We start from the raw sequence: 14,851 nt of genomic DNA on the forward strand, positions 1-14,851 counted from the left end.
ATTTTTTACTAATACAAATTTTACTAACTCTTTTCTCACAAGACTATATAGTAATCTGCTCTAGTAATCTGCTCGGCTCCCCCTGCGCTATAACGTGTGTGTGTGTGTGTTTTTTTTTTTTTTTTTTTTTTTTTTTTATACAGATTACACTACATTTTGTGGTGACAGGTTCCCTTAAACAGAGATTCCTATCTGGACATGTATAACATACATGGTGAAAGGGATTTTTCATAAATCTTACTTTTGATACATCACAGATTAGACACATAGGATATGCCATAAATGTCTGATGGCTGTCGGACTACCTCTTTCTCAAGGATTGGGCTCCAATGTGAATGGAGAGCAAACCACAAACAGTTTTCTCCATTCAGTGCTATGGGAATTCCCATAGAAGTAAATGGAGAGGACAGTGCAGTGTATATGGATGGCATGTTCTTCATTCATATCGGGGCTCCGTTCTTGAGGGGGACAGCATTTTTGCTCGCCGGGTATATGCAAAATGAACAGTTCTTTGTTTATCAGGTCGCAGAAATTAACCAAACATTTGGCATATATTTCAGTTATTCCGGGTACTTTCTCTGGCACCCCTCCCCCCCTTCCCCCTGCCGAAACAATAATCTCCCCTTATATATAATTTACTTACAGTTCTGAAGACTCAGGGGTGCTGGCTGGCTTGGTCAGGCAGAAGGAGTGTGGGAGACTGAGGCCTTTTTCTCTAAGCTGCTCCGGATCAGTGCTCTGGGCAGCAGCGTTCCGGGCTGGAAGTGGGCACAATAAGAAAAAAATATTTTTCATTACACCTCGGGTCAGACTCCCAATGTTAATCAGACCTCAGCTAACAGCTCCAATAAGACCTCAGATCACACCTCAGCTCAGACCCCAATATGAATTACCCCCAATCAGACCTCAGATAAGAGCCCCATGCCTTTCCAGCATATATTTATATTTATATTTTGCATATATTTAAAAAAAATTAACACTTATACTTACCTCTTTGTAGCGATGCGATGCAGGCCTCTTCCGGCCTGTGTCCCGACTCCAGCGCTGTACGGCTCAGGTGGTGTGATAACGTCATCGGATAGGCTGCCGGCCTAGTAGTGCCGGCAGCCTATCAGAGGAACAGGAAAGGGACACTCCTCCCTGCCCTGCTCCTCCACACAGCCTTGTGTTGTATCGCTGTCCTGAGGACGGTGATACAAACAGATCACTATGGAGATGAGCGCTTTGCTTACACAATGGAAGCGCTCATCTCAGTACCTGCCCCGCTGCCGCCGCACACATTGCCCCGCTGTCGCTGGGGGGGATTTGACCATACCTGCCGCCCCCCCCCGCTTCCTACGCCCATATGGATGGGAGTGGGTCCTGCATCCTACCGATATGCCATAAATGTCCAGATGGGACAACCCCTTTAAATGTATTGATGTTTCGTTTTTTTTAATCTTGGTAGCACTAGTTAACAAACTCATAAATTTCCCTTTGCAATAGTTCCTTTAAATAGTTCCAGAAATGTTTTTCTTGTTTAAGGAGGAACTTGGCCTCCTCCTGTCTTCGGGCCCTCTTGTAATGTCAAGTTGATCAGGCTGGAGAATTGCTTCTCGGATACAACTGCTTACGAAGCCTCCCTTGCCTTTTCCCATCATTACTGCTTCCTGTCAGTCTATGTTACACGTCTGGGGAATTGCTTTCATGAGAATATTCCTTTCAGCCTGCACCACATATGTGTGCAATTCTGTGTAGACCTCAAATCTGATGCAAAAATGTAACTTGCGAGAAAGAAGCACTTGGTATAAAAAACATTAAGCGTCCCGGTGTAGTGGTTTTGGAAGGATTTCAGATGGAAGCAGCCAATATAAATTCCTCGACATTCCTCAGCATGTGTTCTGCAGAAGTTTCCAAGAATAGATGGTGTTCTACAATATTGCTTCTTTTAGCTGTGGTGGTAGCAGTAGAAGATCCCCACTGAATAATGCCTTGCTTATGGGTCTGCGGGGAAACCATGTGACATTTTTTGGATAGTTTATTTTGTATTGTCCAAAAATGATGATACCTTTTCTAAATTATTGTCTTTTTTTTTTTTTTGCAGAGATTTACGGTTCAATAGGATAAAGGATATTCAACCGGGTTCATTCAGACATCTAAAGAATCTTAACACCTTGTAAGTATCCCTGGCGTAATTCGGTTCTTAGTATTTAAAGGGATTCTCCGACACATTTACATTGATTCTTGATACTTAGGATAAGCTATTGATGTTTGATCAGTAGGGATCAGACCTCCTGGACCGCCATGATCATCACAGTGAAGGGGGGGTCATTTATTTTTTTAATGTGATAAACAGCAGTGACAGGGACAGTTGTTTGTACAGCAGAGTTACTGTGCCCATGGAAACATTGAATGGGACTCCACAGTCCGTTCATTAAAGGGTTATTCTAGTTGTTTAACGTTATCCCCTAGCCACAGGATAGGGGACAACTACTAGATTGGTAGGCATCCTACTGCTGAAACCCCCACCGATCATTAGAAAGGGGGCCCCATACCCCCTGAAACAAACGGAGTGGGCGGCCTATCCGTTCATTTCTATGCGAGTTCCGGAAATGGCCGTCTATATCTCTGAAATATTCATAGAAATTAATGGAGCAGCTGCGCACATGCCTGACCGGCCGCTGTGTTCATTTCAGTGGGGCTGCAGGGGGTACAGGGCCCCTGTTTTCGTGATCGGTGGGGGATCCCAATGCTAGAACCGCTACCAAGCTAATGGTTATCCCCTTAACTTCAAACAACTAGAAAATATATGGGGGATTCAGCCCGCACAACCCTATGCAGGTGCACATTGCTATGGCGAAATACAGATACAAACGTAAAAACACAAATGCAATCGCACTCTGCAACCAGCCCTCTGCCCTGCCTCTATGCTAGATGTTGAATAAGGCATTGGTGTAGATTTTGGCCAAAGCGTAATAAGCCACTCACCACATCAAGGTCGCCTTAATGACCTGGAGGCTGGTTTTAAAGTCAGTATAAAACTGAGTCTGCTTATATAGCACCTACCAGTAGCCATTAGGCTCCAGGAGAAGTATATAGTGGGCTCAGCATGCATGTTGGTACTTGCATCCCTGGATCCGATGAAAGCTGTTATGGCACCGGACGGGGTTAAAAGCAGAGTGTGCTTGGCGTGCATGCAGTACCTGCGCTCCCTGGACTTTATGTGGCTGTCATGGCCCATAAAGGGTAGGAACTAGTGTTAGGGACCACTCATGAAGACGACCTTGACGTGGTGAGTGGCTTATTACGCTTTGGCCAAAAAGTACACCAATGCCTTATTCAACATCCAGAACTAGAAAATACCCCTTTAAACTGATGAGTGGAAGTCACAGGCTTTCATTGATGGGCCTTTTAGGCTGGAGTTGCAAAGTTTTATTGTTCATTTTGGATTTGCTTTTTTTTTTGTATCTGTGGTATGTTTGATTATTTATTTATTTTTAAATGCATGTTGAAGCGATGGTGTTTTTCAGTGTTTTTCCACCCCCTTCGCTATAGAAAAAAAAAAAGCCTGAAAAACACATCTGAAGAGAAAAAGATGCAAAAATGCCATAAAGTGCAACATGCAGAAAATCTAATGTGGTTTTTATGGCATTTTTAGCAGAAAAACAAAAAAAAAAACGCTAAATATAATTCATGTGTGAGAACCCTGAAAAATATTCTGTCAGAATGATCCTTCAACAGTAAGCCGTTGGGGTGCCAGATGTAGTCGGGTCCCTGGGAGCAGATCTGGGGGACTGCAGCTGCAGGAATAAAACCATGTGGGCAAGGCCTGAGTAATGGATGTCTGTTTAACTCTATAGACTTGAAAGCAAGATGTACTCACATCTAGAAGTCTTTCATATGTTTTGTTCCATGGTATTTGGGCACTTTTACCATGACGGGAACCCTTTTTCTTTTTGTCATTCTTGCCAAAACCACTTTTAAAGCTCAACCGAACAACAACAAAGGCATTAACACCTTCATGTGTAGATGAACAAGGATCTAATATCGATTTGAACATGTAAAACAACTGCAGGTGGCCCCTCGCATCATGACTGGGAGCCGTTTGTTTATTCACTTGTATTGTATTTTATTTTTAGGCTTCTAAACAACAATCAGATTAAACGGATCCCAAGTGGAGCATTTCAAGACCTAGAGAACCTCAAATACCTGTAAGTTGTGTTTCCATAGTTTTTATTGTGGTTGTAAATTTTGAAGGATGAAGGTTAAAGCATAGGATATTTGGGAAATTAATGTAAAATGTAATTTTATTTATTTTTTACTTCAGAAATGTCTTATGGATAATTACCTCAGTAGCTGCATCCAGGTGGAAGGAGCAGTGTGTGGATCTCCTCAAAGAGGTCTATGGGAGTTACTGAAACAACTTCACACTTGCGGGTTTTTTCTTTTCCGGCACTGAGTTCTGTCACAGGGGCTCTATACCGGAAAAGAACTGATCAGGCATATCCCCATGCATTCTGAATAAACCGTAATCTGTTCAGGATGCATCAGGATGTCTTCAGTTCAGTCGTTTTGACTGACCAGGCAAAAGAGAAAACCGTAGCATGCTATGGTTTTATCTCCGGCGAAAAAAACTGAAGACTTGCCTGAATGCCGGATTCAGCATTTTTACCCATAGGAATGTATTAGTGCTGGATCCGGCATTTAAAAATACCGGAATGCTGGATCCGTCCTGCGCAGACCGAAAAAAAAGGTGAAAAGAGTAAATGCCGGATCAGTTTTTTGACGGATGACACCGGAAATACAGATCCGGCATTTCAATGCATTTTTTTGACTGATCAGGCATTTTTAAGACTGATCATGATCCTGATCAGTCTTACTAATGCCATCAGTTGGCATACGTTTGACGGAACTGCTTGCGGATCTCTCTGCCGCGAGTGTGAAAGTAGCCTTAGACCAAAGCAAGATAGACTAAACAAGTGTAGTCTTATTTTGGAGAGAACACCTCTCTCTTTGTTCTTTGCTTGGTCATGGCCACCTCAGCTTACAGGGGTCAGGGAGCCATGCTCTCCTGACGGATGGATGGGATCCCTACTTATCTGTGTTTTTTGCCCTTTCCTAGGGACAGACCATAAATATCTACGAGATTCATTATATATATATATATATATATATATATATATATATATATATATATATATATATATATATATATATATATATATATATATATATATAATTTTTTTTTTTTTACTTCTTCTTTCAAGAAATTCCTTCTTGTTTATATATTAAAGGGGCTTCTAGTTGCAACAATTTATCCCCTATTCAAGGGATAGGGGTTAATTGTTAGTTTGGTAGCGGACTGCTAGGACCCAATCGCAAAAATGGGGGTCTGAGCACTTCTGCCCCATTCAAACTTAAGGCTGCCAGAGAGAGCTGAGGACTGTGTTCCTATAGAGATAATTGAAATATTAGTGCCCCCACCGAAATTTTTATTTGTTGAGTGCCCCTTTAGTACATGCCATCTTCATGAGTAGATGAGTAACATTACTTCTTTCTTGGTAAGCAGATGTGTGGCGAAACCAACCTCACTACTGAGTGGTGAAGCCTGGTTGCCAGCCTCTTGCCCCAGGATTATGGGCCCTCTCATCAGCCCATTTTTTGATTGAAACACCTTTATTACAATCAGTCGTCATACATACATACTTTAGTACTGTGACCCAGCACAGGCCACGAGTCAGCACTTAATAAATTACTTACAGTCGTCTTTGCGAGCATGGCATTGTTATGTTAGGCTAACCTACACTATACAACGCAATGAATGCTACACTAGCATACCTATTCAATCACAAAACCTTCCAACAAAGCGTTTAGACAGTGATGAGGGAAGAGGAATGGGAAGGAGGGGGTAGGGAGGGGGAATCGCATGCCCTCAGCTTTGAGAAGACAGAAACAAACGGGGGGAGAGGGGGAAGGAGACGGGTTTAGTCCTCTTCTTCGTCGTTGATGTCCAAGATGTTGCAAGTCTGCGGTAGTCCAGGACGGACTTCCTGTTCTCCCTCCTGAGAACGAGCCGTTTCCCAGAAAACCAAATAGCGTCCTTAAAACAGTTCATAAGGCGCCAGGCCTCCTGGATGCCTCCAATAGTATGAGTGCCAGGAAATAGTCCATACAGCACCGAAGTGTATTGCAGGCTGTTCCTGGGCACAGAGTCTTTGAGTTCATGTTCCAGGGCATCCAACAGGCCCCGCGCAAAGCGGCACTCCCAAAACAGGTGGTACGATGTTTCCTCCACGAACGGGCACCTGGGGCAGTACTGGGTTTTGCACAGGTTGCGGAAATGCATGAATGACCGAATTGGCAGTCCTCCCTGTATGGCCATCCATGACAAGTCCTTATGCCTGTTTAACCTGTCTGACGACACATTAGTCCAAACTGTCTCTGCGGTGTCGTCATGGATCCCTGGAATTGACTCCACCACATCCTTTGCTCTGAGTTTGTGGATAGTTTTTTGCTTCAACAAGTCGGGCTTGAGGCCCTCAAGCTGATGTTCCCTCACAAACCTGACGACGTCTCCGTAGAACCAGGGAGCATGCCAGTTGTAAGGGATGGAGCTGTCCCGCTTGTCCCAGCCCAGACCCCTCCAGAGGGGCAGGAGGTAAAAGCGAGACATAGCCTTGCCCGCAGAGCCGTTGGCAGTTCTCAGAGTCCGGCGAACGCTGTCACAAACAAAGGCGATCCGCAATAAAGTGGGCAGGTCCGGTATGCCCTTTTCGCCCTTACGGCCCTCTTTGTACATGATGGCTCGCTTCACTCTGTCCATCTTAGATCCCCAGATGAAGCGAAACACTGTCCTGGTGATGGCCCTGGAAACGGTGGCAAGACGGGGCCATGCCTGTGCGGTGTATTGGAGCACAGGCAAAACTTCATTGCGCAGGACGAGTGCTTTGCCTTCAATCGTGAGGTGTCTGAGGCTCCACAGTCCGATTCTTTGATTGACTTTGGCCAAGTGTTCTTCCCAAGACTTGAGGGCTGCGCCTTCATTCCCGAACCAGACTCCCAGAATTTTGATGAAGCCCGATTTGATGGTAAATGGGAAGGGGGCAGAAGAGGCCAGTTGCCAGTCCCCGAAGAGCATGGCTTCTGACTTGCCGCAGTTGACCTTAGCCCCTGAAGCTTGTCCGAACTCCTCGCAGGTCTGGACGAGTGCAGTCACTGAACGCCGATCAGTGCAGAAGACGGTCACGTCTCGTAGTTCTGCCGGACAGAGTCCGCGAAGGATTCTAGAACACAAAAATGAGGTGAAAGAGGGCAGCCTTGTCTGACCCCGGAGCGGACCGAAAAGGGGTCAGTCTTCCAGCCGTTCATAAACACCGTGCTGCAAATGTCAAAATACATCAGGTCAACAAACGAACAGAGCCTTCTGCCTAGACCCAGCTTGCGCAAAGCCCTGCCCATGAATTCATGAAACACTTGGTCAAAGGCCTTCTCCTGGTCAAGGCTGACCAGGGCCGCATGTACATGGCGGTCTTTGATATATTGTACCGTGTCTCTCATGAGAGCAAGGCTGTCTGTGATCCTGCGGCCAGGAATGCCGCAGGTCTGATCCAGGTGGATGATTCTGCCGATGACTACCTTCAGCCGGTTGGCTAGCACCTTTGTGAGGATCTTGTAGTCCACATTCAGGAGAGAGAAAGGACGCCAGTTTTTTAAGTCACATCTCTCCCCCTTCCGCTTATACAGGATCGTGATCATTCCTTCCCTCAACGATGGGGGCATCTTACCCTCCACCACCATCTCCTCATAGCGTTCCAGCAGGTCTGGACAGATCAGATCCCCCAGCGCTACATAGAGCTCCGCTGGGAGGCAGTCACTGCCCGGGGTCCTGCTGGATCTAAAGGATCTAGCGGCAGAGAGCACCTCCCCCACTGTCAGAGGGTCATCCATTACCTCTGTACCTGCAGGGTCAAGATGGTTAGTGATACCTGACAGGAATTTATCGGCGGCCGTCTGGTCGGTGTTCCTCGGAGTAGAGGTCGCTGTAGTAGTCTGTGACGACTCCCATTACTTCCTCCTTCCCCGAACGCATGTTGCCGTCTGTCTCGAAGTTCGTTCAGGGACGTGTGGCCGGTGTGGAGTTTCCTGAAAAAAGAGTTACACTTCTCACCCTTCTCCAGGTTTTCCACTTTGGAACGGAAGATGATTCGCCTGGATTCCTCCTCAGTGCCTTTTCAGGCTCTTTTTGGCCTCCTCCAGCTCCTCTCTAACGTTCCAGCTGCACCGGTGAAGGTCTTGCAGGGACCGCAACTCACGCTGTAGCGCTCTGAAGGCCCTCTTCTTTTACGCCTGATGTTGTTTCTTGGCCTGAAAGAAACAAAAAAACTAGACTTTAACATACTCCCACCAGTCACTAGTCCGTTGAAACAAGCATTTGTCGTTCCGCCAGGCTATGTAGACCTCTCTAAGTTCCGCAAGCACGTCCTCTTGATTCAGCAGGGTGCAGTTCAGTTTACAGGACCTGCGGCCGGGGGGAAACCCGGTGCCTAGGGTGCACTGGACCTGAATAGCCCTGTGATCGGAGAAGAAGCAAGGGATCATAGAGTGCCTACACTGCCTGACTGCCCGAGAGGTAAACACAAAGTCGATCCGAGAACGGAGTGAGCCATTGGGTCGGCTCCACGTATAATTAATGGAGCCTTTCCCCATGGAGCCCACAACGTCCTGCAGGGACGCTTCGGTCACCATCTCAATGAGCGGTTTGGAAGTCACATTAAACTTGCTTGACGTCCCGGAGCTGCGTCCGTCCTCAATCGGGCAGTTGAAATTCCCGGCCATCGCTACGGTCCATCGCTCCTGTCGCTCACCCTTGTCAGGGGGGGCGTACACGTTGATGAGCCTAGCCGGCTCTCCCGCCCAGGAACAGTCTACGACAAGAAGTCTGCCGCAGACGAGCTCCTGGACGGAGTCTAGTGTGAACTCGTTTCCCCTGAGGAGGATGGCAACCCCGGCCGACTTAGTCGCCACCACCGGACCAGTAGGAGGGGCCGTGGGACCACTCCCTGGCCAGATGGTTGTATGACCTAGAGGGGGGCAAAGTACACTCCTGCAACTTACCTCAGCGGCGACCTGTGAAGTAAGAAAGGTTAGTACCGTCTGATGTCTGAACCTGTCCCTGATGCTCCTAACATTGATGGAAAAAAGGTTAAAATTTGCCATCATGTAAGAGGAAGAAAGAGGTTAGCGGAAACTATGCATCTTAATTATCACTCCGGACGTCCGGCGGCTTCTCTTCATCTTGCCCGCTGTTCGTTAGTGACTTCTCCAACAGCTGGCACTGTTCTGTGATCTCGTCAAGGGCTTCGGTTTTCTGGGGCAGGGTTCCCCAACTCCAGTCCTCAGGGCCCACTTGCCGGTCGGGATTTAGGAGTATCCCACAGAATGAATACCTATGGTAAATCCTGATGGATGGACACTAATTATATCAGCTGCCCAATACTAGGGAAATCCTAATAACCTGACTGGTAGGTGGGCCCTGAGGACTGGAGTTGAGGACCACTGTTCTGGGGGACTTCTTGCAGCTCGGTGGTGGTTTCCCTGCTGGCCACTGTTACCTCCACGTTCGTCTCATCGAGGCTCTCTGTGGGGTGGAGGTTTTGCTGTTCATGGGCCTTGTTGGTGGCTGTCGGGTCTTCCACCTGCTGCTCCATTTCTTCTTCTTCTTCTTTGTCAGACAGGTAGATTTCCACTGCCTCGACCATCTTTTTCTTGGAGTGGTCAGCGGGTGGGCTGTCCCTCTCCTATATTTTCCCCTTTCTTTGGATGATACCTGGGGATTCAAGAGGGGGACAATTCTCCATCGAGAGGGCTGCAGCAGCTGGAGGAGAGGTTAGTGCTGCTGCAGTGGTGGCAATGGGGCAGGTTGGGCTGGGGGCGGTAGAAGGTGCCACTGAGGTAATGGGTAGTTGGATATGGGAATCTTCAGTGGTGGTGATGACTGGGCAGGAGGGGGTGGGAGCATGGCCTAGGGGGAGACAGTAAGCCCCACAATCGTGCCGATGGGATCGTGGTCTCTGCACTCACAGCACAGTGGGTAAGGACAGTCGGTCCTGTCCCCCAGCAACAGGGCTGTTTAGCCAAAGGGGAGACAGTTGGTCTCCCCCCACAGCAGCATGGTGATTTATCTAAAGGGGAGACAGTCGGTCTCCCCCCTCCAACAACCAGGCTGCAACCAGGCTTCTTCCGTGGTAGCTCTGGCACCAGGGCAAAATACCGCTGGTCTCTGCCCACTCAGCAACCCACCAAGGCAGTCTACCAGTCCCCCACACAGCTGTAGTCAGGCACATGGACAAGTTTATCCCTTGCTCAGGTGTAGTAACCATTTATTGTGGGTGGGCTGTACTGCTGTTTCTATTTTGTGGGTGGGCTGCTGGACTAACAAAGGCACTGACCGGCAGAAGGTCAGATACCCTGTTAGTCTGTTTGGAAAAGGGGAGAAATGTGGCGAAACCAACCTTGCCACTGGGTGGTGGTGAAGCCTGGTTGCCAGCCTCTTGCCCCAAGATTATGGGCCCTCTCATCAGCCCATGCAAAACTTAAACCTCATGGCGATTTGACTGTGTTTGTGGCATCTGAGCGCTGTTTGGATATATTGATCGCTCAGATCCAAGCCATCTGGGGATATGTTAAATGTCTTTGTTTACTGTAATGGTTGGGACATTGTATATTTGAGTAGTGATGTATGTCCTATTGTCTCCACGTGTGTATTGGCAATTTCCCTTTGTCCTGAGAGATAATTGAATTACTCCTCGGTTGTCTCCAGGACAGAAGACATTGTGTATTCTCCTGCCTGTGATAATTATATCAACCCATTGTGTAAGGTAATTGTATCACAGGCAGAGGGGAGGATTTTGTATGGGAGTGTTTTACTGTATTGTACGTGTTTATCGGTTGTTTTTACAAAACTCTGTGGGTGGTACTAATGTGTAACAATGTTATATAGGAACAATAAACACACAGCTCTGGCTGTCCACTGCTTTACCCTCAACACGGAGCTTGGTCTCGTTCTTGGGGGGGCGATTCACTGTATGCTGTTAGTGACTGATTGCTAGGAGGGTAAGCCGCTTGGGTGCGTTTCCTATTCGTCTGCTAGCAGCTATTCGTGAGGTTCCGGTCGGGAGTTTGGAGCATTCCCTTGTATGTCGTTACAAGATGGTACTCGGCATATGTGCGATTGTGGAATCAGGACACAATCTAGAATTTTGATGAATCAACACTTTTTTTAGTTCTCTTTTCTGCATTTTAGTCTGAGTTTTATTGTCTCATAAGTTACATAAGACTGTACTGTTAAATGTGCAGTAATGGTCATTGTGACATCTTGGGCCCTCTGCATCTGCTTTTCTTGAGTTCTATGCAGTTTGGAAGTATTTACCACTGCATATTAGTGTACCTTCCTGACAAGACTGGATGTCAGGAGTTTAATTATGGCAGACATCAGAGACCGTGCCAATCATGGACATCTAACCCCCTCAGATGCTGTGGTCAATTGCGACCACACTATTTGCCAGGTTATTTAGAGATGAGATGAGATTACAAGAGCCATTCTGTTACTAGGCAACGGGGAGCCTCTGAAGGTCCCAGAACTCCCATTGTAAAGTTCCTATTTAAAGGGGTTGTCTCATCTGATAAATTGGTGGCATATTACCAGGATATGCCATCATTGTCAGACTGGTGCAGGTCCCAGAATCCCTGTCTCCAGAATGAGCCCCCGAAACTGAAGGAGAGTGCACAGCGCATGTGTGGCGTGCTCTTCATTAATTTCTATAGGATTTCTGAGAATAGTCATGCAAATGCGCTCAGTTATTTTCGAAAGTCCATAGAAATTAACGAACGCACTGCCTAAGGGCGGTCACTGCTCCATTCACGTCTATGGGACTGCTGGAGATAGTTAAGCTATTTTCAGTGGTCCCATAGAAATGAATAGAAGGTGGCCGTGCTTGGGAGGCTGCTCTCCACTCACTTCAGGGGTCTTGTTCTGGAAATATGTGCGGGTCCCACCTCCTAGGAATATGCCACCAATGTCTCAGATGTGACAACCCGTTTAAGCACTGCCTCATAGAGTTTTTGCCATAGACTACAATAAAATACTCTAATATTGGTAGATGGTTCCTTTACTTTCAGCTCAGGGGTTTTGTTGGTTCTCTGATGCCTGGTTTGCAGCCCCACACATCTTTAACAGATTTTGAAAAGCTATGTGTTGCTCAGACGGCCCCTGGCCATGCTATTTCCTTACTTTATATCATGTTGAACGCCGAGGAGACTGAGGGCAGTCAATCTGGAGATTCCTACCCCAAACTCAGGTTTATGCTCGATTGGGAGACAGAATTGGGTGAAACATTTACGGGGGATCAATGGAAACGTTCTTTGCTTCTTACGCATAAGATCTCTATATCGTGTAATCTACAAGAACTCAATTATAAAATTCTCACCAGATGGTATCGGACACCGGAAAAATTGCATAGGTTCTACCCCTCGGTTTCTGACCTATGTTGGAGATGCCATAGTGATAGGGGGACCATGACCCATATATGGTGGGGTTGTCCGAGGCTTCACCCATTGTGGATGGATGTCCTCAAACTGTATAATTTTCTATTCCGGGCCTCCATAGCATTTACCCCTTCCATCGCTCTGCTATCTATTTTCCCGGGGCGGATCTCACATGTTAAAAAAGGTTCATTGAGGCTCTTTGTGCTGGCCATGAGGCAAATTATCCCGCGTAATTGGAAGTCAACTGAGAGATTGAAAAGGGTCACCTGGGCATCGGCTCTGGATGCGCTGCTTCACATGGAAGAGATGTGTGCCTCTGATCGTAACCAGGTTCCGGCGTTTCTCCGGAGTTGGGAGCCATGGTCCAGGTTTAGATCTTCTGTTTCGTTCTCGGGTTGGTTGGCATTCGGGGTGCGCCCTGATTCCTCTCCTTAATACTTCCCAGCTATTCTCTAGCTATGCCCTACAATCTCTCCTCCCCCCCCCCCCCTCCTTTTGTGTGTCGTCCTGTCTCCCCACATTTTTGTCTAGATTGTCGGGAATTATTGGCCCTTACATCATTTGCTTGAGGCCTTGTTGAGCCCTTCAGGGCCTATGTCTCTGCCGTCTTCTGTAAGCTGATTGTTTGCTTGATTATACTAATACAGTTACATCCGCAAGCCTTGTCTTTGATGCGGTTTTGCTGTTTACAGTTGCATGTCGCAATGTAACCTTGTGTGCGGTTTGTATACTGCAATGTGTGATGTTCTTTTATGAGTACAAATGATAATTATATCAATAAAATCTTATTGAACCATAAAATACTCTAATATAAGCAATCGAGTGATTGCATGTTTAAGCCCCTATTGCATCTAAAAATAGTTCAATATTTTTTTTTTTAATATAGAAAAAATACAACTTAAAATCTAGATAGTTTTCCCTTTTATAAAATGGTTGCATATAAAAAAAATCCCTCATTAAAATATAAAAGTATTTATCTTATATGGTGAACGCCAATATGAAAAAATATAAATACCCCGACAGGCCGTTTCTTGGTAGCTTTGCCTCCCAAATGCATTTGAATAAAAGGTGATGTACATGTAAGTGTGCGCTCAAAGTGGTACAAAATAAAAACGGCTCACCTTTAAAAAAAGAAAAAAACACACCGGTCCATAGACCAGAAAAAGTTGGTGATGCAAAGAAAAATGTTTTCCCAAAGTTAACTTTTTTTTTTTTTAAGTACTAAATGTGGGATCATTGTAATCATGGTTGTCCACAGAATGTCATTTTTACTGTACCATGAACAACGTAAAAAGAAACCCATAAAACAATGGCTGTTTTTTTTCCAGTTCTACTCCATTAATATTTTTTTTCCAGCTTCCAAATACGGTACATCGTGTGGAATATTAACTGATGCCATTAGAAAGAAAAACGTGTCCCACAAAAAAGTCTTGTACGAACGGAAAAATAGAATATGGCTTTTGAAGGCAAGGAGCTAAAAAAAAGGAAAATGGTGGGAAGGGGTTAAGAGTGGAAGACAGAATTCTACTTGATTCTGCATAAGCCGACCACACACGTTACAGTAATCGGTATAATCCAGTGTAGACAATTGCGTTAACAATGTCAGTTCTGCTCATATTGTACTGCTAGCGTCATTCTTGAAAACTTTTTGGTTAACCTACCTGTAAATATCAGAGGATCACCAAAGGTTTTTGAGATCTAAATGACCCTTGTATTAATTACTGATTATATATGTGTATGTGTGTGTATATATATATATATATATATATATATATGTATTTATTTTATATATACACACACACACACGTGAAACTCGAAAAATTAGAATATTGTGCAAAGTTCATTTATTTCAGTAATGCAACTTTAAAGGTGAAACTAACATATGAGACTCATTACATGCAAAGCGAGATATTTCAAGCCTTTATTTGGTATAATTTGGATGATTATGGCTTACAGCTTATGAAACCCCAAAGTCTCAATTTTGAGGTACCCTTTGCTCAGGGGTATGGATTAATTAGCTGACTAGAGTGTGACACTTTGAGCCTAGAATAATGAACCTTTTCACAAAATTCTAATTTTAAGCTGCATTAATGCAATTCCTTTTAATTAGCATTACTGAAATAAATGGACTTTTGCATGATATTCACATTTTTTGAGTTTCACCTGTGTATATATATCATCTGGTTCCTGGGAGTATGGTGGCTCAGTGGTTAGCCCTGGTACCTTGCAGCGCTGGGGTTCGAATCCAACCAAGGACAACATCTGCATGGAGTTTGTATGTTCTCCCGGTGTTTGCGTGGGTTTCCTCCCGCACTCAAAAGACCTACTG

The 14,851-nt window shown here is 45.6% G+C and overlaps 1 protein-coding gene across 1 annotated transcript in view; it reads left to right on the forward strand.

The window, feature by feature from the left end:
• PXDN (peroxidasin) overlaps window positions 1–14,851 on the forward strand; it is a 119,740-nt gene that overhangs the window by 35,853 nt on the left and 69,036 nt on the right. The window contains exons 2-3 of the mRNA XM_044289370.1: window positions 2,084–2,155; window positions 4,119–4,190. Coding sequence (XP_044145305.1) covers window positions 2,084–2,155; window positions 4,119–4,190 — 144 coding nt within the window. The remainder of the gene's footprint in view (window positions 1–2,083; window positions 2,156–4,118; window positions 4,191–14,851) is intronic.

Source organism: Bufo gargarizans, chromosome 4 (genome assembly GCF_014858855.1).
Source record: "Bufo gargarizans isolate SCDJY-AF-19 chromosome 4, ASM1485885v1, whole genome shotgun sequence".
NCBI lineage: Eukaryota > Metazoa > Chordata > Amphibia > Anura > Bufonidae > Bufo > Bufo gargarizans.